Here is a 24,249-nt window from a genome sequence, read left to right as displayed (position 1 = left end):
AATAAGACTTTGATAAAGCTTATTAAAAACAAGATTGAGGAGAATCCAAGGAGGTGGCGTGAAGTTTTGTCTGAAGCTCTATGGGCACATCGCATTTCAAGGCATGGTGCTACAAAGGTTACTCCTTTTGAGTTAGTATATGGTAAAGCGGCCTTGTTACCCGTCGAGGTGAATTTGGATGCATATAGGCTTGCTAAACAAAATGATCTAATTGTTGTTATGTATCATGATTTGATGATGGATAATATCGATGAAGTGACCAATGTTAGATTAAAAGCTCTTAAGAAAATAGAGAAAGACAAATGTCGAGTTGCCAAAGCATACAACAAGAAAGTCAAGAACAAATCTTTCCAAGTGGGAGAATTAGTGTGAAAAACCATACTATCAATTGGATCGAAGAGCAATCTGTTTGGCAAGTGGTCACCAAATTGGAATGGTCCTTACAGAGTGATCAAAGTCATATTCGGTAATTCTTATCTACTAGAGACATTGCAAGGTGAACGTCTCACAAGAGCATTCAATGGGAGGTACTTGAAAAAAGTATTTTCCAAGTGTTTGGCAAGAAGCCTAAGTGCTCTCCAAACAATGGCCGATACATGTATCACCCTTAGTCACTGAGCAGTTGATGAGATGGGTATTGTCGCTGTTTGGTTTTATTATGTTTGATTAATCAAGTGTTTTCAGGTTCATGCATCATTCACCTAAAAACAGAGGGCATATGTTGACACTCAAAAATGTCCCAAGATGGTTTTGGGCACCATGAATAAGTTATAAATATCTTGACATATTTGGGGTCAAGTAGCGCGGTAAAATAACGAACGAAACGCACGGAGAAGACAGCGAGCCACCAGTGAGCCAAGCTAGTTGGCTTAGCCGGCTTGCCAAGTCAGCTTGGCCAGCTCAACCCCCCCAGTCAGCTTAGCTGACACCCTAAGTCGGCTAAGCCGACTGCCCCTTCATTCAGCCCACAGGGGCTGAGCCAACCCGCAAAAGTCGGCTTAGCCGACTTCCCCTGTCGGCTAAGCCGACTCGTCCTAGAAACCGAGTAGGAGACTTCCTAAAAACGGTTTTTGGTATTTTTTTTGATGTGGGAAACTTGGAGAATGCGTCTTGGAGATATTTTCTACTAGGATAAGACCACCCCCTCTATATATATGAGAGAATCATGGCCGATTGAGTTCCCATCTATCCAATCGTCAAAAACACAACATATCAACTCCTTTTGCCCTAATTCTCCTCTCTCAACCCCTCTTGTTGTTCGGCATGTCTCATGACGAAATTTGTCGGCATCGTAGGTGGCCTTGCTGGTCCTAAGAGATCCTCCACGTGCTCCTCCCTGACGGGTCTTCCCGGGAGTAGTTCGGGAGCGTTTTCAGCCAAGAACGGGCTCTACATCGGCCTCATTAGTTTCTAGATCGGTTTGATCGATTACGCTATGTTTTTGCTGCGTTGCAGGTTGATCTACAACCTCTTTGGATGTCTAAGGCTGTGCTGGTGTGTTGGCTTGGAGTTTTCTTCAACGACAACAATAAGTTAGAATAGTGTGTGCCCTCACGGTATAGAATCTGATTTCCAAATGTATTAGAATAGATGACCCAAGCTGTATGTTATGTTATACAACGCAAGGAAATATTAAAGAAGGAAACATTCTTCCTCTAGATTTTAGTAATTCACACTCTATCGATCCATATGTTCCTCAACTCTTTAGCATAAGAGTTTTGGTTGATTTTAATAATACTAATGGTATAAGAGTTCTAGCTGAATTAGAGATAAGAGTCTATCCCGTTTGTGACTCAACCTCACTGCATGTGCTTATATATGAGTTAGAATAGTGTGCGTCCAACCATGGTCTAGAATCTGATCCCCAAACGTATTAGAATAGACTATGGAAGTTGTACACTCCGTTGCAACGCTTCCCGTTGCAGTGCATGAACATGTTTGCTAGTGTTAATACTATTTAATATAAATTTCGTTAAACTTAAGCTAGTTTGGCTAGCACGGTTCTCATAAAATTACGTCCTTTTATGGACGGAGAGAGTACACAAATATAAGGCAGGATTTGGACCAGAAGGGTGCTGGCTAGGACAGGCAGCAACACGAGAGGCTAATAATAATGAGGGGAGGAAGACCGGGGCCATGTTTGGCTGACCTTGAATCCGGCTTTGATCCACTTCTTTTTTTTTTCATTCGGAACAGTATTTTTCTTCCACAAAATTTTAGCATAAACAGTGTTTTCAACCGTAAACAATGATTTTTTTTTGTGTACCGAGGCCCGAGGCGACACCACTGTGGTCTGTGGGACATCACCACGTACTCTCAACAGGTTGCAACCACACCACCACCCTAGGCTTCGAAGTTCCCATTTTACCACAAAAATTGCAAATATCATAGGGGAGGAGGCTTAGCTTCAAATCTCTAATATGTAGGGGTTAAATTGAATGGATGATCTACTACAATGGTTCACTTAAATTTGTCTTTAATTTTCATTCTCCGAGCCACAATGAACTTGTCTTCTAAAAGATTATTTTAGTATAAAATTTAAAAATATTATTATATAATTATGTGTGCTATTTTTTCTTATCTTGTCAATATTAGTATGTCGTTATGTCTCGCCTAGGCTCCACTAAACTTCTGGCTCCACCACTAGAGAGAGAGGCAGTGCTACACGATATAAAACCTGGCCAGATCTTGTGGGAATCTCAGGCGAGCTAAGGGGGTGTTTGGTTCTTTAGTCGCTCCTAAAATTCATGTTACATCGAATGTTTAGATACTGATAAAGAGCATTAAATATAGATTAATTATAAAACCAATTACATAGATAGAGGCTAATTTGTGAGATGTTTTTTTAAGCCTAATTAATCTATCATTAGCACATGTTTACTGTAGCACCATGTTGTCAAATTATGGACTAATTAGGCTTAAAAGATTTGTCTCGCAAATTAGTCGTAAGTTGTGTAATTAGTTTTGTAATTAGTCTATATTTAATACTCCATACATATGTCTAAATATTCGATGTGACAGAAATTTTAGCAACGCCGGTAGAAACCAATCACCCCTTAAGAACTTTTTCTTCCTTCTTTGCCTTCTATGGCCAGCCGCGGTGCTAAAGGTACCAGACCATTATATTGAATTATACTTAAAAATTAGGCACATGGAGAGGCACAAAGCTACACACAAGAGAATAAAATAGTGGGTTACTTTTATTACGGGTGGTATTTTAGCCTGTATTAGCTAGCATCTTATTTATCTACGTTAGCGATTGCGTGGCCAGAAAAAAAATAAGTAAAATTTTTTTTTGTCTTTTTAATATTAGATCACTAGTACAGAAACAAGCTGTACTCCCGGTTAGAAAACCCCTTCAGTCCCGGTTTCCCAACCAGGAGCACGAATCCGGGGCTAAAGGGCCCCTCCTTTAGTCCCGGTTTCTCGCCCACCTTTAGTCCCGGTCGGTAATATCAATCGGGGCTAAAGAGGCCTCCCGGTCTGGCCACGTGGGCCGGTCCTTTAGTCCCGGTTGGTATTACCAACCGGGACTAAAGGTTTTCTTTTTTTTTGTTTATATTTTCAATTGACGATTCGTTTTGGTTTTCGAATAGGTTTTCGAATACGTATTCTACGCTGCTAAAGGTGGCACGCGTACGTTGGGGCCAGCGGCGTTGGTGGCACGCGGGGTGGCCGACGTTGGGGCGGCCGGCGTTGGGGTTCCAGTCGAGGCCGACGGTGTTGGTGGCGTGCGGGGCGACCGGCGTTGGGGTTCCAGTCGAGGCCGTGCACCTCCCGCGCATGCTCACGGAGGAGGCGCACGGGGTTCTGCAGCTGCGGGAGCCGCGCGGCGTCGAAGAGGCGCACTGAGCCGTCCCCGGAGGCGGCGGCGCAGAGGGAGTCATGGGCGTCGAAGAGGCGCACGCGCAGTCGAGGACGATGAGGTGGCCACGGGCGACGGTGACGAGGGCGGCGGCGGCGGCAGTGGCGATGGGCGACGAAGACGAAGAGTGAGGAGGAAGAAGAAACAGTCGCCTTATATAGGAGAGGGACCTTTAGTCCCGGCTCCTATAAACGTCCGGGACGAAAAGACCTTTAGTCCCTGCTGGTATTACGAGCCGGGACTAAAGGTGTATTTTGGCGGGCCGCAAAAAATGCAGCCCACCTTTAGTCCGGGTGGTAGATCTACCCGGGACTAAAGTTGGGCTGCAGTTTCACTTCTCGCCCGTTTCAAGCTCCATTTGTTTTTTTATATATTTCTTTCTATAAAATGTTAAAGTCTTGTTAATTGCACAGTAAATTAAATACAAGACATAAAATTGTTTTAAAAAATATGGATTTACTTTTGCTTTATTGCACACAGAAAAATTATGTGACCTAAAGTTTTTTATTTTTTCTTATAAATATTGAAACATAATGTCAGGAACACTGAGCTCGAAGTAAGAACACTGAGCTCGAAGAAGAGAGGCCGGCGATGAGGAAGAAGAGAGGCCGGCAATGAAGCAAGAACACTGAGCTCGAAGTGGCTCAGGCTCGGAGAGGAAGAAGGGGTATATAGGAGGGGATCTTTAGTCCCGGTTGAAGACGGCAACCGGGACTAAAGGTCCCTTTCTAGTCCCGGACGAAGCCTCCAGCCGGAAGTAGACTTTTACTCCCTATTGAAGGGACCAACTGTGAGGGTATTAACCCCTATACCCTTACGACTAGGTTTAGGTTGGCCCAGATCAGGAGGTCTGGCCCACTAGAAGACGACGCGCGGCCCGACCAATCTGTTCGGAGTCCCGCGCAAGGAATTAAGGCAGATTTGGAGGACAAGCAAGATCCTGGTCGGTTAGAATAGGAATCCTTATCCGGCCACCTATGGCAATTGTAACTGGCTAGGATTAGTTTTTAGATCTGTAACTCTGCCCCCCGGACTATATAAGGCGGGCAGGGGGCCCCTCTAAAAAACATCTCTAATTGACATACAACAATACAATCAGACGCAGGACGTAGGTATTACGCTTTTACGGCGGCCGAACCTGGATAAGATCTCGTGTCTGTCTTATGTCACCATCTTGTTTTGTAGCTTGCGCATCTGTCTGTCGATAATCTACTACCTTGGACATACCCCTAGGTAGACTGCCGACCATATTTCGTCGACAGTGGCGCGTTAGGGAGTAAAAGTTAACTTTTAGTCCTGGTTGGTAGCTTCAACCGGGACTAAAGGTCCCCTGCAGCAAAAGCCTGCCGCAGTAGCCGTTGGGCAGAGACCTTTAGTCCCGGTTGGAGCTACCAACCGGGACTAAAGGTTTCTCTAGTCCCGGGCGCGAAAAATACCGGGACTAAAGCCAAATTTTGAAGTGGATCAAAAGTCGTTTCTCTACTAGTGGATATAGATAGATATAGATAAAGATAAAGGCTATGTTCGCTTTGTTGAAAAGCCATGGCTAAAAGTATTGTTCGCTAATTTATTGCGAGAGAAAAACAATGTTCGTTCGCTGAAATAGTGCGGCTCATAAGGGCAAGCGAACAGGCCAAAGAAGATAAGTCAAAAACGTGTTTTTTTTATATATTTCGTGTGTCGTTCTTTGCATATATGCAACGTCAAAAGAACGTAGTACTCAGTTAAAAAAAGAACGAGAAGAAGAAGAAAGAACGTAGCTCTCCACAAGCGTGCATCAAGCCTCCGGCGTCCAGCGCCGCAAAGCGCGCCAACCCTACCTACCTAGCCGGCGTACCTACCTGGGTGGTATATTTTTCATTGGTTGGTAGGATTCGTGCACAATGTGACACCACGTAACATCCGGAGGAACTCCCGGCGTCCATTATAAAAGACTGGCCTGGGCTCAAGTCGGCATGCGCTGAAGTCATAATCATCATATCATACTTCACTATAAACAGGACTCACAAGTCAAAACTCACAATGGCATACCCTACTGTCGTGCTCATCCCATTATGCGTTCCAGGCCACCTCACCTCCATGCTCGAAGCCGGCAAGCGGCTGCTCGGCAGAAGCCGCTGCCCCATGTCGCTCACCGTGCTCGTCACGCAGATGACCATGTCCGCCAACCTGATGTCCGACGTCGCCGACATCATCCGGCGGGAAGCAGACTCCGGCTTCGACATCCGCTTCGTCCACCTCCCCGCCGTGGAGCTCCCCACCGCTGAGCAGGGTCTCGAGGATTTCATGATGCGCTTCATACAGCTCCACGGGACATACGTCAAGGAAGCCGTCTCCGGCATGTCGTCCCCGGTAGCCGCGGTGGTGATGGACTACTTCTGCACCACCCTCTTCGATGTCACGCGCGAGCTCGCGCTGCCGGTGTACGTCTACTTGACGTCCGGCGCGTCGATGCTCGCGCTCCTGCTGCGGTTGCCGGCGCTGGATGAGGAGATCTCCGGAGATTTCGAGGCGATGGAAGGAGCAGTTGATCTGCCCGGGATGCCGCCGGTGCCGGCTCGTCTCATGCCAACTCCCATAATGACCAAGGGTCCAAACTTCGCGTGGCTCGTGTACCACGGCAACCGCTTCATGGAGGCCGCTGGCATCATCGTCAACACGGTGGCCGAGCTGGAGCCGTCCATCCTTGCAGCCATCGCCGATGGCCTCTGCGTGCCCGGACGCCGCGCTCCGACCGTCTACCCGATCGGCCCCGTCGTGCCTGTCAAGCCCCCCGGCGACGGCGAGCAGCCACCGCTACACGAGTGCGTGAGGTGGCTCGACGCACAGCCACCAGCATCCGTCGTGCTGCTCTGCTTTGGCAGCATGGGCGGTAGCTTCCCCTCGCCTCAGGTCCGAGAGATCGCCGACGCCCTCGACCACAGCGGGCACCGCTTCCTGTGGGTACTCCGTGGCCCGATACCCGCCGACTCCAAGTACCCAACGGATGCCAACCTCGACGAGCTGCTCCCAGAAGGGTTCTTGGAGAGGACGAAGGACAGGGGTCTCGTGTGGCCCAAGTGGGCGCCGCAGAAGGATATCCTCGCCAACCCTGCCGTCGGCGGCTTCGTGACCCACTGCGGGTGGAACTCCATCTTTGAGAGCCTGTGGCACGGCGTGCCGCTGGTGCCGTGGCCGCTGTTCGCGGAGCAGCACCTGAACGCGTTCGAGCTCGTGTCCGTGATGGGCGTCGCCGTGGCCATGCAAGTGGACAGGAAGCGCGACAACTTCGTCGAGGCAGCGGAGCTGGAGCGCGTGGTCCGGAGCCTGATGGGCGGGTCGGAGGAGGGGAGGAAGGCGCGAGAGAAGGCCACGGAGGCCAAGGCCCTGTGCCGGAAAGCCGTGGCCGACGGCGGGTCCTCGGAGGCGTCGCTGCAAAAGCTAGCGCGTGAGATTGGAGAGCACAGAGAATACCAAGCAAGAACAACGGAAGCAACGCCGCTTCCTCAACATGTTCACTACCCCGCTGCCACCCTTGGCGCTGCCAGCCATGGGTGACCTCCGATCCTGAATGATGATGCAGGCCATGCGGCTTGACTGTCACCAGGTTTCAACATGTCGTCAATCTGGCTAATGTTAGTCATGAGTGGCTCCAAATAAAAGGGGAGTCGTAGGGTGGTTCTTTAGTAGGAGGCATTTGGCTGAGAGAGGTGTGTAACCGGCATTATTCAGTGTTCAAAATAAAGCACGCAGTTGTACTCCTCCGGTCCAAGGTCAATGAACCGAGGCCGCAACATGTTGTATTCATGTTTAATGATGAATGAGAACAATTGCATTGTGTTAGACTGGAATGTGAGAGGGCTAAATGCAGTGAACCGTAGACAAGACATGATCAGAGATCACAGAGTGACTCTGGTGTGGACGTGTGGTTGCAAGAGACCAAACTGGCAGTGATGAACGACAACATTATTTCAGAGACCCTGGGAACACAATTCGTTGGAGCGTATGCTCTGCACTACCAGCCACAAATACTTGGGGGAAGGGGTGCTCATTGCTTGTTCACTTGATCACTTTGCTCTTACAGGATATACAAGTTGGACAAAGTTCAGTTACTACGACAATTAGAAACAGAGCTGATAACTCACAGTGGAGCTTCACTGGTGTGTATGGCCGGTCCGTGTTCCATCACGTAGAGAACTTGTTCGCCATCACGCCGTGCGTGCGGGCCGGCTCCTGCGGGCGGCTGACACATGTTGCCATCGATCTGCCTTCTCACGATGATGATGAATTGATGATGCGTGCTCAACTGAGTTTTCAGCTGCTGCAAATTGCAACGCTGCATAAAGTACCTTTGGGTTTGGGGCTCTTATCCTAGTCATGTGCGTGGTGCACCAGAACCGGCAAGTTTTTGAGAAAAAATGATTTACCTTTTTTATTTGTCAGGGAGTTAGGACTAATCTGAAACAAGCTATAGATCAGAAGAGGTAGATCCATAGATATTAAGGTTTACTCATCAGTTAAAAAAATCAGTTGTACCGATACTTTGATCAGGCCAGCAATTTCGATTTCTTCCACTTGTCAACCAATAAATATGTATTGTTTCCGAGTGTCTTACTCTGAGCTGTTGCAACACCAATGCACCCTGCTTAGTGCCTTGCTACGTTTTCCCTTGCTCCCTTGTGAATTCAAGCGACTTTGAAGTTGTGGCACCCATATGCTGATGGACCATACAGGAATATGAGATCAGGACTTCAGACAACAGCATCACAAGAACTCCTTCAGAAAGCTTCCGAATTGCCCGCTTCGGATACAATCGGATGTATTTTCTTTTGTTCTGGTAGCTTGAGAAAACCCAGTAACCCTCAGTAGGGGTGCGCCGCTCCTGCTTTCCTCCAAAAAAAAAGAAAACCCAGTAACAGGTTTCAGAACTATACATTGTTGAAAGAATTATGTGCAGATAATGCTTGAACGATTTTGTACACTAACATTGGTTGTAGTTGCCACCTTAATCTGTCTAGTGATATCACCAATAGATGTTACTGCCTACTGTTTACTATGCCCCTTGCTCCTGACGGATCAGATATTACAGTAGATGTTTTCAGCTTTTAGACATGACCTGAAAATAACAGTTACTCCTATATCATAAGGGTGAGTACATCAGATATTACAGTAAATGTTTTCAGCTTTTAGTCATGACCTGAAAATAACAGAACTCACCTTATATTTGATAAGTTGCCAGGAAATCATAAAAGGAAAACCATGCCGGAAAAAAAAATACAATGTTGATTTAACTTCGTTAACCTGATTCTTGCTTCTACAAGCACAGCTACAGTCATACAGGAAAACCAATTTGGTCTACAGTTAAATGTATCTCACAATCACACTACAGTCTACATCCGCCACAATTTGTGATCTTGTACCAAAAACATTCTTTTCAATTTTTAGGCGCAAAATGCCTTTACTTTTGTGTTTGGAAACTGGCTTTCATTTTGGGCATTAAGCAAATCAAGCCACTGTTTCCTGATACATTTTTAGCAAATAAATGAAACTTCAACTCACCATACATGCACTTGTACATATTCATTCTACTGCTTGCACTACGTAGTAGTACGTACAACACTTGAGCAACAGCAGAGAGATGCTCAACCTCTCGCTCTTTCTTTATTAATTGAACGTGCTTCTTATATGATCCTCACCACAGAATACATTTATATTTATCTACCTCTTCCTTGGCTTTAACAGGAATCGTTAGTAGTTTATTTCACTCTTTCATTCGGCGTGGGGTTCACCGTGTCGGATTCTCTGAGAAGGCGACCGCCATGGAGAATTCCAGGGGTTGCCAAACAGATCAGAGCCTGGAGAGCTTGAGCTGCTGCTTGAGCAAGGGGCGGAGGTACTCATGGTACCCCTCAGGCACCACCGTCTCATTCAAAGGGTCCTTCCACGCCTCCTCATACAGTGCCGGGTACACATTCCCGTCATACCGCCCCAGCACCGATCCCAGGTAGTGGTCTGTGTAGTTGAATGCATCCACCAGCGCAACAGCATTTGGACGCACCTGTCAGAGATCATGTCCAGCACCAACTTACACTTCATATCATACAGCAATACTGCCACTAGAAGACAAACAAACACCAGCATACCTGTGCGTAAAGCTTGCCCAGCTGCTCATTTGCCAAGGCTCCCTGCTTCGGTGTGATGCACCCAGTTGCCAGGAAGTCGCCCAGGTGCTTGTGAAGAATGTAGAGGGCATAAACATTGCAAAGGTTCTGGAGCTGTTCCTTCACTCCATGTCCAGGAATGTCCTGCTGTACCTTTGCAATGAACCTAGCAGTATAACACAAGTAGAAGAATAAAAGATAAAAAAAAAGGCGTACCCAGTGCAGAGAGCTCCCGCTCTGTGCGGGGTCTGGGGAAGGGTGTCAGTAGCAAGCCTTACCCTCGCCTGTGCAATGCGAGGAGACCGCGACTCGAACCCGGGACCTTCCGGTAAGGAACAGCATACGCTTCATAAACAACATTGAATTAATACTCACTTGGTTACAATGATCAACTGGATGTGAGCTACTGCAGCCTCTAGCAAATCTGGGGACCGCTCATAGAAACCTGCAAGGCATGCCATCATCGTTAGTACAGTAGTTCCAATTTAGCAACTACAATTTGGAAAACGAAAACAGAATGTGGTATTGGCTGGTTATAAATACTACCTTCTTCTTGGCTTGCTGCTTGGCCTATGTTCTGGGCACAGTTTACTGCCATCCTGAGAGCCCTGGTTTCAAACGCCTCTTGTATGGCAACAGGGTTAAGCCAGTCTTCGGCTGTTGAGTCACCAAACATGAATGATTACCATCATCAATACAGGCATTATCCTCAAGAGGCCTGGAACAAATATCAAATATAACTGAGAACGAGATAATATAATGAGCCAGCCTAAATAAGTACCTGTGTTAACAGCACATTTGCATTGCATCAGATATTGTACATTGCCCATGTAAGCCATTGTACCAACAGGTTGTTTTCCAGATGCCAATTGAGATACAGTCTTCATTAGAATCCTTGCAACCTGCAGGTACCCCCAAAGGTTGCCTATCACTGTACCATTGTCCAAAATGGAGTAGAGGAAAAGCAAAAACAGCTTCTGTCTTTTTCTTTAACTAATGTGGAACACAATCTATCATGGCACACATACTCAACAAGTAACAGTAGCCAAAACTATGATTATTGGCTAATATCATCAGAAACATACAAACCTGCAAAAGCAGAACAATATTGTCTCCTTCATAAGTGCAAGCAGGAACATAGACAGCAAACAATTCAGGAAGCCCACTGCTGTTCAAGTAACCATGTCCACCACAGAGCTTTCTGCATTCTTCAATGGCATCCTGCACAAAAGACAGGACTCGCCATAAGAACAATGATTTGCCAAAAGTCCTTCATTATACATACTGACTAAACCATCACAACATGCATATGGCTTGATAATCAGACCAGAATTTCCTCCATTAAGAAATGGAGTTGAGCTTCAGGAAAACATTAGGGTCAACAGAAAATTAGCATCTAGTGACAGTCTGGGTAAATGGCCCAAGCTTATGAACTACAAATACCTATGAAAGATGAAGTGATGAAGGCAATATTCGCCCATTTAGTAGTGTGAAGACTTCTACAAACCACTTAGCCAAAGAGAGCAAATCAAAATACCCCCCATCATGTACAACCTGTAAAAATAAGAAAAGGCGATACTGAAATTAATTAATTATACGTACAGCTGTTGCAGATGTCGTCACAGCCTTCAAACCAGCAGTACAGGCATGGGCTTCTTGCAGTGTTGAGTAGTCTTTAGCTTCCAGTTTCTGAGTGACATCCATGTATAGCCACTTGAGCCAGTCACCCACGAATCTAAATGCATATGCTGAAGCCAGCAATGGAAAGAGTCTGCTTTGTTGAGTCTTGTAATCAAGGACCTGTAACCAGTTTGAATACGTTAGCCACCTTTTGTTGGTAACCAAAAGATGCAGAAATTATCCATGTTAAGCACAGGCAGTACCACTGGGAAGTTGATTCAAAAAATGGTTATCGCACAGCCATTCACAAGTATGTAAATAAATGACAATAATTGTATCATGAATGCTTCACAGGCATGTTATTTTATGAAGAATCCACAGCATATACTGAACAACTACAGAGTCAACATTGGAAACTTTAAGAGGCACTATGGATAGTTTATCCACAAAGTTGCAACATAAAAGTGAAAATCAATCAGCAACAGCTGAGCTGCTTATTGTTACGATACTGCTACTGGTACTTGAGATAACTATGAGCATATCTATAATGATATGGTGTCAACAGTCAGCAATTTATTACTAGCAGCCAGATGGTGTCCGATTGCTTTGATGCCTGCCTGGTGCATATATCGCATTTATTATTTATTTTCCATTTCCACTAGTCCAGTTGAGTTGAGCAGAATAGCGTATTCAGAAATACATTGAGAGATTAAAAGAGAAGATGAATAAATGGCAATACAAAAGGCTCAGTATTAGAAATTTAGAATACCTTAGTCTCAGGGCCACCATCTTGAGAGCCAAACTGCTTTCGGATGGCGCTGTATCGTACAGCAATGCAAACAGCACGGGACAAAGCCTTAGAAGCATCCGCGACTATTGTCTGACGAACAAAAACCATTGTCCCATAAAGCAGCTGCTTTGGGACATCTGAATTAACATATTTCCCCTCCCTAGTAACTTGTGAAAGCCTAGAAAGAAAAGGAAACAAGTTTGAATATGGTTAGGCTGCCAAAAAAAAGGAACAGATAAAGTGCTGTAATAAAGTATAATAGCCAAATGGAGGAACCTCATCAACATTTGATCCCTTGGTATGCGCACATGGTCAAATCGCAGAACACCATTGTCCATACTGTTATACGCACCGCTACCAAATTTTCCACCAATATCACCCAGGGTAACACCAGGAAGCGGGGAGTGATCCTCTAAGCTTCGCAGTTGAACAATGAAACCTGGGACAAGGACATGTATAAGCAACAAAGGAGACTAGGAGAACACTTAAATGTCACCTAAACACAAAACACTCTTACCATGTATACCATAGTCCTTTCCTTCAGTTATCAGCCGAGCATACACCACTGCATGCGTGGAAGCTTTCCCCAAGCCACCAGGCCACCACTGCCGACATGAAGATAGATGTAACGAATTGTGGACAAGATCTTAAACAAGCCACAAATGGCTAAAGTAACATAAAAAGGGAAAGGAAAAAGAATAGTTTTTTTAATAAATCAATATGGAGGCAGTTGATCCACAGGACTTTACTTTACTGGAGGTAAGAGTTGGACTGTGGATGACAAACTCATCAGTCTTTGGATCAAATGTAGCAGTTGTTTCAAGGCCCTGAACGTTTGAGCCGTGACCAAGTTCAGTCTGAGCATAGCACCCAATTATTTGGAACTTGTAAGCCATAGGCAACCACTTCTTCTGCTGCTCCTCAGTACCTTGACCTTTTATAGCAGGAACAAACATGCCCTGCAGGATGGCATAGTTTTTGTAACTTGTAGGTGAAAAATATAGATGAAGCTTATACAAAAACTATCTGTTATTCAATGGCAGGAATCTTTTTTTTGTTTCTTATTAAATGAAAGGCCCTGATTTTTACAGAAACCGAAGAACAATATGCTGAGCATCCAGCAGCACTAATTTTTACAGAAACCCAAGAACAATATGCTGAGCATCCAGCAGTATTAACTCCAGAAGACATCAGCACACAGCAGGGTCAACAAGGATTCGTCGTGGTATGATAAGTATGTATACTGATGCAATAAAAGTTGATAGTCATACCCAATGCAGATCAACATAACCAGGCTGATCTACGTATAGCCTCAGCATACCTGCTTCCTCCTCTATCAATCCACAGCAATATAACACAGTAGAGCATCAGTTAAACTGTTGTATGTAGAAAAATGGCTTGATAATTCTTTGGTTGGTATTGGAATCTGTGCGACTTGGTACCTGTAAGTCGTAGTTCGACAATACGCTTCCATGCGTGGGCTGCCTTTCTTAGAGTGTCCTTAAACAAGTCCTTCCTGGAGAGCATGGTCCTGTTATCCTTGCGGAAGACCTATGTATTATGCAGGTGGAATTGTAAGCGAACTTCTCCAAAAGAGAATTTAACTACTGTAAACTGATGCAATATCTTGTCTTGATAACCAAAGGTTGGGTGTTTATTTGGTTCAATGCTAGCCTTTTTACATTAAAAACAACCTTTAGGATAGGAACAAGGGAAACAGAAAGAATGACGGTTACAATCTTAGTGTTGCTTTTTTAAAACAGAAAACAACAATATTACAATTTCTCACAAGGATAAGAGTATCCAGTTCGGAACCGGAAAGCAATCATGTATGCTAGAATAAGTCAAAACGTGGTTACTGTTTGTACTTTATTATAAAACAAAAGTTTATCGGTTTGAGTCAGCATCGTGAGGTCACAGGGAAACACTGAGAAAATTGGTAGTCAGCAGTGGAGCTAAGAATATTCTAAATCCGAATAATTTAAGGAAAAAGGTGGTGAGGTGAAACGGTCAAAGCTGAATTGAGCTGGTAAACCATGGTTTGCGAAATCCATTTACTTGTTAGTTTTTCTACCTTGCATAGAGAGATTACAGGAAATCAGATGCACGGTGTTGCTGTTTTATACGAAGAGAAGAAAAGGAGATTGGGATTAATCCGGGGGGGGGGGGGGGGGGGGGGGGGGGGGGGGCGGGGCGCGGGGAGCGGAAAAGGGAAAGCATGGATTATGTGGAAGTCAACTAGCGAATGAAGCTGAGAAGTTGGGGAAGGGCAGGTGAACAGGTAGACAGATGCCGCAAGCAACCCATGGGAAGGGAAGGGGAGGGGAGGCGCATCTGATTCTGATCTATGCGAAGGAGGTGGAATTGGGGATCGGGGGAGGAGAAGGGGATCAAGGAGGCAATCACTTACAGGGTCGGACGCGACGAGTCGGGCCATGCGGTCGCCGACTTCGACGGCGTGTCGCGAGCCAGCCCACGCAACCTTCATCGCCTCGACGTCGAAGCGCGCGGCGGCCCTCTCGCCCGCGAGGTGGTCCACCTCCGCCGCTGCGTCCATGGCGATCTCTGTCGAGGTCAAAGACCCAAAGCTGAAGCTCTGCGATGCCTGGCGGGGAAAGACCTCAGACGGCCAGCAGGACTGCTCCAACTCCTCAACTACTACTCGTCCCCGTCGCCTCGCTCGATTTGGCTGCTTGATAAATAAAGGTAGGTGGGCGAGAAGCGCGATGTGGAAGACGGGGACTACTGCTGCTCAAGCCTCCCCAAAATTTTGTCAAATTTTTCAAGATTTTTTTGTCACATCGAATTTTTAGACGCATACATGAAGCATTAAATATAAATAAAAAATAAAACTAATTACACAGTTTAGATAAAATTCACAAGACGAATCTTTTAAACCTAATTAGATTATGATTGGACACTAATTGCCAAATAACAACGAAAACCGCTACAGTACATTTTGCCAAATTTTTTGGCATCTAAACAAGGCCTCGGGTTTTCTCAAAATGAATGCTATAGAACATGTGCGTTTGTTGTTTTTTTAGCATATGGATTTTCTGGCCGTCGGATCCGTCCCGCGCGCTGCTGGTAGTTCGATGTCCCACGCGCTGCTAGTCTGTTTTGTTTCTCTGACCTAGGGACCCTGGATATCAGCGCTACAGTTTGATTTTTTTTGAGTCGCGCTTGATTTTGTGGCGTCCGTCGCCTCCTCTTCCATTTCGTTTTGGCTTCTTCCAGGCGACGCGCCGCTCTCCTTGGGCGGTCGACCGGCGATTTCTGCTCTAGCTTTCCCTCTCACTCTTTCAGTGACCCAGTCCTAGATCTGCCGCTCCTCTGTCTCTTCCGGCTCCCTAGCAGCCTCTCACCACGCGTGGAGCATCGACTGCGGTGGTGTTGGCGCTGCAGCGGCAGGGGAGCAGCATGCGCGGGGCAGCTTTTGTCGTCGTCAAGAGCCAGGGGCCTCCTCCTCCACCTCCTCGCGCAAAGCACAGCGGTGGAGCCGCGGTAGCTGCCCGTGTCGCCGCTGAGGGGCAGCTAGGGACGCCGCGCGGGCGGTCGTCTGGCTCGTCGGCGCCGCACGGGTCCGGGTCCATCCGCGCAAGGTCTGCCTCTACATCTCCTTCCTGTTTGCTGCTCTTTTGCTCATGTGTGTACTCGATTCGATTTCTTAATGCGGCATAGATTTCGTGGATCCATATGGTGAGGGCATGCACATGGATGGAGATTTGTGTGGGTGAGGTTCGAATGCGTCTAGGGTTTGTGCTGTATTTTACTGGAGAGATTTTTGGTGAGGTTCGAATGCGTCTAGGGTTTGTTCTGTTAGTCCTTATTAATTAGGGTTTGGTTTGATGGATTGTTCTAGTATTTGATGGGGTATTTGTTTTGTTCATCTCGAAATGGATGTGTTGGATTGTCAAATTTGTTCTTTATGTGGTTGGGGTGTCAGGTTGTCACATTATTGTGCTTAGAACACATTTCATATCGCAGTTGTGAAGGGATTGCACAAGTCTAGGACTAGGAGTGGCATTGATATAAGGTGATATATGTGAAGCCAGTGGGTTTGCACTACTATTCTGATAAACTCTCTTGGCTTTCAAGAGCATCCGATCTATTACTTGCTAGCAGTAAGTTAGAAACCTGGAATAGCCATGTCTATCTCTCTGTATGATTTTCTACTTACAAAACGAGATTCCAAGATGATGCATAGCCTCTCGAGAGCTAGTATACATTTATTAGCAAGTAGGAAAGTGAAGAATAAAAAATTATTGTGTTGTTTTTTCCTAAAAATGTTAATTTAGTCTCTATATATTTATAAACAACTTTTTCTCCTATATACTTGGCTTCCCTTTATTAGTCTCAATGGTGGTTTAGATTTGCTGATCTATTGTGTTCAATCTTTTACAGTTGTGGTTCATCTTCAGTTTTTGAATTTTTGTTCTGAATGGTGGTTTAGATTTTTGGTGAACTTTTTTTGCAAATGGGGTGGTGTTCTATTAGTCCTTGTTAATTAGGGTTTGGTTTGATGGATTTTTCTAGTATTTGATGGGGTATTTGTGGTTGATTGAGGACAGGTAGTGGGGATTTATCGAAAAACGAAAGGTTATAGGGGAGGAGACAGCAAGATGTAGTGACGGGAAGGGATAGCTTGATAGGGATTGTATCTTTTAAGTAAACAATCATGTACTGCTACTTACACTCATACCAAATGGTGCTTTTGCATATCCTGGTGGGGGCTTACATTAAATTCCTAGGGAATGCACAATTTGATGGGATGTAAGGTAAAATCGTTTAGTGGTAGTCAAAATCAAATGGACATGTTTAGTTTTGCTACACTATTTACCTATCATTGTTTGAGATCTTGTGCTTTCTTTCCTGATATACGCAACGTGTTCCTATTTGGTGCCCATAGCTTAGGCCTGCAGTAATATTGTATTTGTTAGCCTAGCACTGCCTATAGATTGCCGACTTGTTTCAGCTCATACGCTGCGGTGTTGTTTGCTACTTATCAGCCTGGTGGCTGTTGCGTGGATAGCCTACTGGGTACATTGCGAGCCTTACTGATTTCTGGCCTATGAGGCTATGATCGGCTATACAATATAAGTTATTAAATGTTTAGGTGCTGCTCTCATTTGTGTGCTTTCTTCCCAGTAGGTTCAGCCTTCCTGTTCCCTTTGACACATAAGTTTTGGTCTGGCTCTGAGCTGCAATTTGTGTGTTGCTTACCACTAAGTCCAGTTCGTTCGTTCTCTTTGAGTTCATAATTTCAGTTTACCTGTGAATTTCTATATTGACAGACTGTGAAGATTTATGTTGCTTTCTTTGGTTTCTTTGGTTGCTTCCTAGAGGTTGTTTGCCGATTTACAAGTTCATGTATGGCTTGCCTTCATGCATGGTAATGTGTCCTTTTTTAGGTTTTGTGTACACGACAGATAGAAGCATTGGTAGCTTTCAGGTTGTTCTTCCCTGGTTTGTATACATCATGTGTTATCCTTTTTTTGTGACCTTTTATATCTGTGATTGGTTTCATTGTTGTACATCAAGCTTGTTGATGGCTAGTTAACATCCTAATTTTTTAACTGAATTCAGGTACAGAGATCCAAGACTTGGAGGAGGGTACCCACTGAAGGCTGTCAGCAAGGTAATAATAATATTAAGACTGCTTGTTCTGTGCTCGAGTGAAGTTTTTATTTTGATTTCATTGTTTCTGATCCCATGTTGAAATCAAAATAGTGAAAACTTTATTTTGATTTCATTGTTTCTGATCCCATGTTGCAGTGAAGTTTTTGGCTCTGCTTGTGTTTTTCTCTTTTGTTGCTGATGATCAGTTGATGCTTATTGGTTTGTAGTAGTTTAATTCTTCTGGTTGGTACTTGGTAAGAGTAGTTCAATTTTCATGTATATTACTGTAATGTTGGTCATAGTATAATTTTATTAGTAGCGAGTCCTATCTCATCGTAGCTTAATATTCCCCTGCATATGGTGAACTTTTTTGGAGGATGGATTTCATGTGGATATCTAGTAATTATTGTAGCGAGTCCTATCATTTCTGTGTCTTGTATGTTTGTATGTTACGGTCAGAATAATTATTTTAAGAAAAGTGCTCCAGTAATCCCTTCTCAAAAATTAGAACTGACCCTAAAGCATCCTTAATTGATTGGTTTATTTTGAATTACCTCCTGAGCCTTACCCGGTCCCTCGCAATCTAATTCTTCACTTTCTCTTAGTTGTGGGGCACGATGGCTTGATCTATGGATCAGACATGGCTTATAACCATGGTGATTCTTCACTTTCTCTATACGTGTTCTCTGTGAGGGCTGGGGTCAAGTCTTAGGGTAGGACTAGCCACCTATTGAATTACAATACAACTGTAGAAAAATGATTATTCCTCTTAATTTGTCTGCTCGTGCTGGCTGTAACTTGTCTTGTGTGTCATGGGCTGAGCTAGTGATGATCAGCCATGGTTGGTGTTTGGCTGCTGTATTGTGTGGACTCCCTGGTCTCTCTCTGAAGAGTGAAGACAGGACGATGTTTTTTGATGGACTAGACACGGCAGTCTACTTTGGTAGGGCTGAGCTAGCTAGTTGTCGATCTGTTTTATCTGGCACCTTTTGAATTCTGTTCTTTGTGCTAGCTGTGAGATGACCTATTAGCATCAGATCAACTTAACCCAGGCAAAGAACAACTACTGGATGTAGTAAGCGCTTGCAGGGGGAGATTCTTTGGCATTTCTTAGGTTTCCCTAACCTGCAAAAGTTTGTTAGTGTGACAATTCATCAAAGGAAAGAACAAGACAACATATTATAAGACATTAAGACCTGTGCAATCAAAAGTAAATTGTTGCTTATGCATTGGCCATAACAAATGTACTGACCAATGCGAATGGAATTGTGTATTGAATGATCGGCGGTTCTCAAACTTGGCATGTGGTAGCATCCCGATCCAGCACTCATGGAAAATGACACTTTTGAGTCCCTAAACCTGAATGAATTGTCCTCTATTCCTATCATCACAATGCAATTCAATTTTCCCATTGTACTGAGGTTCGCATCTGATGGCACACTCATTTGTTTTGAAATCAATTTGTATTGTTCATTTCTCTATGTTGTCTGTGTCGGAACAAATTAGTTGTTGGCCTTTTGTTCTCTACTTGCTTCCCGTCTGGTGCCTGCATTGCACGCATGGCCCCTTGAGCATGTAGTTCATTTTAGTCTTGTTCTTCTTTATTTAGTTTTTTTAGAATTTCTATGTGTATGGATAAGTATCCTTGATACATTTATTGAAGAGTCTCTATTTTTTTAGCGCTTGTTATTTCAGTACTTCATAATTGTATGATATGTCATTTTCAAGCAATGGTGATGTATTGTTAATGTTCAGTTTCAGTTTTCTCAAAGATTCAGTGTTTTTTTTGTTTGTGATTTTAAAGGAACCACAACAGACAATTCAGTTTGCTCAAATAATATAATTCTTAACAGATTATTGCTTGTGGAGGCTAGTGCTCTAGTTCCTCTATTTTCTGGTTTTGACAGGGCTAGGATGCGGACTTGTGTGTTTAATTATATATGGTGGTTTAGTTCCTTGAGTTGTTGCATTGATATAAGATATGATTTGTGGAGTCTAAAATGCATCGATCGATCCGCCCCTGAGTTTGATATTGCTAATTATATTTCATAGTCCACCTGAACTTTTCCATTTTTTCTATATTGCATGCTGAAAACATTTTAACTAGAACGAATTGGTTCTAGTGTGTTGTTGGTGCAAGAAAAAGAGAGGGAGATGTTTCTGTTTTGTCTGTACTCGCTCCCCGTCTGGTGCCTGCATTGCACGCATGATTCTATGAGGTAGTTTTATACATTCCAGTATTCTCTGCTTCATACATGTGAGAGATATCTCAACTGAACTATCATTATTTCGATATCGGCGAGTAATTCTTTGAAATAGAATTCTTCAGTGAATTTCTACAAGTAGTTATTTACTCTTTTATCATTAGTGACATGCCAATGAAAAAATAAGAAATTTGTGATCTGCTATTTTATTTTGAGCAAATTGTACAGCATTGAGATCTCACAGAGATGATGCAATATTTGTAGTTCCCAGTGAAACACATTGCTTTAATATTTTCATCTTTGATCGTTTGAGTTTAGATGGACAGGCGCATGCGGAGCTCTTCATGTCCTCCTGTTATTCAATTGTCAGCTCCTCGCGTTGAAAGGGAACCTATTTTAGTAGAGTTGCCTTTGAAAGACGACGATGTATGTGCTATCTGCTTGGGTGTCTTAGATATCAAAAAAGAGGACGACGACGAAGCTGCTTTAGAGGCTGCCATGGAGACACTGAGGGTGTTGCCTTGTATGCATGTCTTTCACAAGATATGCTTTTTTGAGTGGCTTGGTAGTGATAAGTCGTGCCCTCTGTACCGATATAGGTATCCTAGTGTAAACGATGGTGATGATGTTGAGTTGTAGCTTGGTTAGTTGATATTATAAGTATTGGTTTTTTTATGAATACCAGCTATTGCTGGCTTGTAATTATTATATTGAACTATGATATATAATATATTTGGCTCTAGTAATTCTAGTGATCTTAGTTTATTTTTTGTCCTAAAATTCATGTCATTGAGTTGTTTGGGGTTTTAGGTTATTTTTTCAGGAAGGCTCTCAGTTATTTTTTTATTTGTTCTGTAAGCGTCCAATTACTTTTTGAGCTAGTTGTTTTGCTTCTTCTTTTATTGGCTGCAGCTAGCAATGAGGTCATTAACCAAATTTTTTTGTTATGTTATGTAGTCATGGATGATGATGAGTTTCTTTCTGATGCTGAGTCTGGAAATGGTGAGAGTGAGGATGACTTTGCTATGAACTCTGAAGAAGACAACAACTCTGATTCTATGAATATTGGTGAGGTACTAAGTTCACTTGATTTTGTTTTGTTTGTGCACTTGTGTATTATAATAATATGATATATGTTGTTGCCTTTTTTAGGATCGAAATCCCGCAGATGATGATATTGATACTGCTAAGATGCTGAAGACTTTTAAGCATGTGCAGGAAGCCTTATCTGGAGTATGTTCTCTTTAAGCCAGAACAGTTGAAAGAATGATAATATATTTACACCCTATCTTTTGTAGTGTGATGCAAGCCATTTATTTGGTTTTTTTCTTTCAGTTTGCTAAGTTTGTTGACAACAAAGGGAAATCAAGACGGTCTGGCGTCCGGACGCGTTCTGGAAAGGTAAATTCAGTACCTAACTAATCTTGTTTTTTGTTTGTCACCATGTTTACTGAATTCAGTAGCTTAACTAGAATTTTTATATTATTTTTATGCATCGGTTTTCAGATTAACAGAATTGTCAGAGACAGGGGTAAAGGGAAATAAAGTGTTGCTGCAAGTACATCAGAGAGAGCATCCTCTAGGTTCGATAGTAAGTATTTTGGAGAGATAATTATCAAATTGGATGAGCGTAAGAAGAAGATTATTCGGGATCAGGGTTTCGGTATCTTGCTAGAGTATGATGGTTGTTCTGCACCTAGAGGCTTTGTGCAGTGGATAGCAGATCAAGTTGATTTGAATTGTTGTGACATAGTTGTTGGAGGGAAAGTGATCCCATTTTCTACAGAGACAGTTCATCTTTTCTTAGGTCTTCCAATAGGTGATGAAGACATTAGGGAAAATCATAATGACTCTGCAAAGACTAAGTTTCTTTCTGAAATCGATGAGGCTTCTCTGCCCCTTATCAAGACCTTTGGTGAGAAGTTGTTAGGTGACACTTTATCAGATGATGATGTGTTTCGATACTTTATGGTTGTTGCTTTGTCCACTTTTCTATGTGCAAACTCTAGTACTCTTCCCAGCCCGCAGTACCTTGGTGCTTTGATTGATGTATCTAAGGTGAAAGAATGGGATTGGTCCAAGTTTGTGTTTGATTGGCTGTTTGCTTCGATTTCAAACTATAGAAAGAAGAATAGAAGCACTATTGGTGGCTGCAGATACTTTCTTGCTATAAGTGTTTCTGTGTTGCTCCTTTCTTCTTTGTATTCTGTTGTTTGTCTTGGATATGTACCCTATTTTAGTGATGTCTTTGAAATCTTTTGTAGGCTTATTATCTTGATTTTGTCAACTTTAGAAAACGTAATGAGCTCCCCCAAATCTGCCAAGGATCCTCTATTGAAGGGCTCGATGATTAACAAATATGCTTCTTATGATCATGTGTCTGGTGAGAAGTATGGAAAGCGCCCGGTAAGTGTTGTCTGTTATATCACCGCCAAACTAAGTGATGATTTCAGTGTTTTTGAGATCTCTTATTGTATTACATGACACATACATCTCTTGTTATTTTTTAGATCACTGGCTGACTTGAATACATTTTGTGTAGGTGAAATCCATTGAGGACACTTGCTATGCAGAAGCATACCTACCGGCAGATGCTTGTGATTCCTTTAGGAATACTCTGGATAAACATTGTGATTTCATCTGTATAGAGGTAGGTGCCTTATCCAGTATGTTTATGAGTATTCTTCTATATTAAAAAAATACATGATTCATATGGTACTATTAACTTGACATTACAGGACAAAGATGCTATGTGTGAGCTTTTCAAAAACCACTTGACAAGCCTTGGCTATAGGAGTCCTGGCACACTTGTTGCCAAAATGTTCAAGTACATGCATGAGCGTTATTGTCATGCCGCCGACCCACCTGCTGAGGCTTAGAATTCTAATGCCAGAGTGGCTTCTCCAGCACATGATAATGCTGATGATGGAGGTGTTGATGCTGTGCCTGCTGAAGATGAAGCCCCACTGCCTTCTGCAGCTGTGAAAGAAATTGATGCTATTGCTGGTATAGATGGCATTGTGGAAGACATCCATCCCAAGGAAGAAGCTTCTGTGACTGAGAAAATGGAATCAGATGGCTTATACAATGCTTTTAGTACTGAGTATTGTGCTGCTTCTCAGCCAACTGAGATTCTTCCTTTGACTAACTCATCTACTCATGGTAGATGAAGTGTTCTGTTTCATTTGTTTTAGCATTGAATTAACTTTTGTATATCTTGTTCATACTCTTTATGCATATTTTTCTTGTGCAGAATCAGGTGCAACGAATCGGAAGAGGAAAAAATGCATCATCCTAGTCAACTGAAATTCTTCCTTCTAATGACTCACCAGCTCTAGGTAGATGAAGTGTTCTGTAATATTGTTTCAGCATTCAGTTAACTTTTGTATCTCTTGCTCATATTTTTTTGTATATTTTTAGGTGCTGCTTCAGGTACAAGGAATAGCAAGAGGAAAAGCAAAGCATCCCAATCTTTGAGTCCTGATAGTGTAGGCTCTATGACTCAACGAAGACTCTCTACAAGGCTTCGCAAATCCCCTCTCAGTCGCACAAATGTTGATAATGCTGGAATTATAGGTACGGTGGACAATCCTGTAATTGTTGAGGAAGTCCTAGTGCAAACTTCCAAAGGTGCAAGCAAACGTCAGAAGCTTCATCTAAAAGTGAGTACGTGTTTGTCAATGTTGTTTTTATTTTTGATGGATGACACTAGAAGCTGAATGCTTATCTATGTGATAGTATGCTCTGGTCTTCTCTTGTGTCTTATCCTGCTAGACAGTACTAAGGCAGTGATCAAATAAAGGAAATATCCTACTGACTGGACTTGTTACATCTGTTTTCCATTGTTCAGGAAGGCAAAACAACTAGTGGAGGTGCTGCTCCTCCCTCGATTCCTATGGTTCAGGAAGGCGCAACTAGTGCAGCTGCTGCTGCCCCCTCGATGAGTATGGTTGAGAAGGCCCCAGATTTGTTCTGCTGATGAAAAAATGCTTAACAAATCTATGATATATG

At 43.5% G+C, this 24,249-nt stretch overlaps 2 protein-coding genes across 3 annotated transcripts; one reads left to right on the top strand and one right to left on the bottom strand.

Annotated features, from left to right (window-relative positions):
* Window positions 1–5,798: 5,798 nt before the first annotated feature.
* LOC136527973 (anthocyanidin 3-O-glucosyltransferase 6-like) lies at window positions 5,799–7,687 on the top strand. The gene has a single exon (XM_066520843.1). The coding sequence runs from the start codon at window positions 5,888–5,890 to the stop codon at window positions 7,400–7,402; it is 1,515 nt and encodes a 504-aa protein (XP_066376940.1). The 5' UTR covers window positions 5,799–5,887; the 3' UTR covers window positions 7,403–7,687.
* Window positions 7,688–9,257: 1,570 nt separating this feature from the next.
* LOC136527706 (peroxisomal acyl-coenzyme A oxidase 1-like) lies at window positions 9,258–15,157 on the bottom strand. 2 transcript variants are annotated; one of them, XM_066520515.1, is made up of 14 exons: window positions 14,826–15,154; window positions 13,858–13,966; window positions 13,687–13,748; window positions 13,165–13,374; window positions 12,933–13,020; window positions 12,692–12,854; window positions 12,395–12,593; window positions 11,608–11,805; window positions 11,095–11,226; window positions 10,787–10,907; window positions 10,552–10,662; window positions 10,381–10,450; window positions 9,988–10,171; window positions 9,258–9,902 (listed from the first exon to the last, which is right to left on the bottom strand). In XM_066520515.1, exons 1-14 carry the CDS (start codon window positions 14,970–14,972, stop codon window positions 9,693–9,695), a joined length of 2,004 nt encoding a protein of 667 aa, XP_066376612.1. In that variant the 5' UTR covers window positions 14,973–15,154; the 3' UTR covers window positions 9,258–9,692. The 2 variants fall into 2 exon arrangements, with proteins under 2 accessions (XP_066376612.1, XP_066376613.1); XM_066520516.1 differs by lacking the exon at window positions 9,258–9,902 and having other exon boundaries at window positions 9,994–10,158; window positions 14,826–15,157.
* Between the last annotated feature and the right edge of the window lie 9,092 nt (window positions 15,158–24,249).

The sequence above is a fragment of the Miscanthus floridulus genome, chromosome 19 (assembly GCF_019320115.1).
Source record: "Miscanthus floridulus cultivar M001 chromosome 19, ASM1932011v1, whole genome shotgun sequence".
NCBI lineage: Eukaryota > Viridiplantae > Streptophyta > Magnoliopsida > Poales > Poaceae > Miscanthus > Miscanthus floridulus.
The sequence above is the reverse complement of the archived record's forward strand: the minus strand, read 5'-3'. Positions and strand labels throughout refer to the sequence as shown.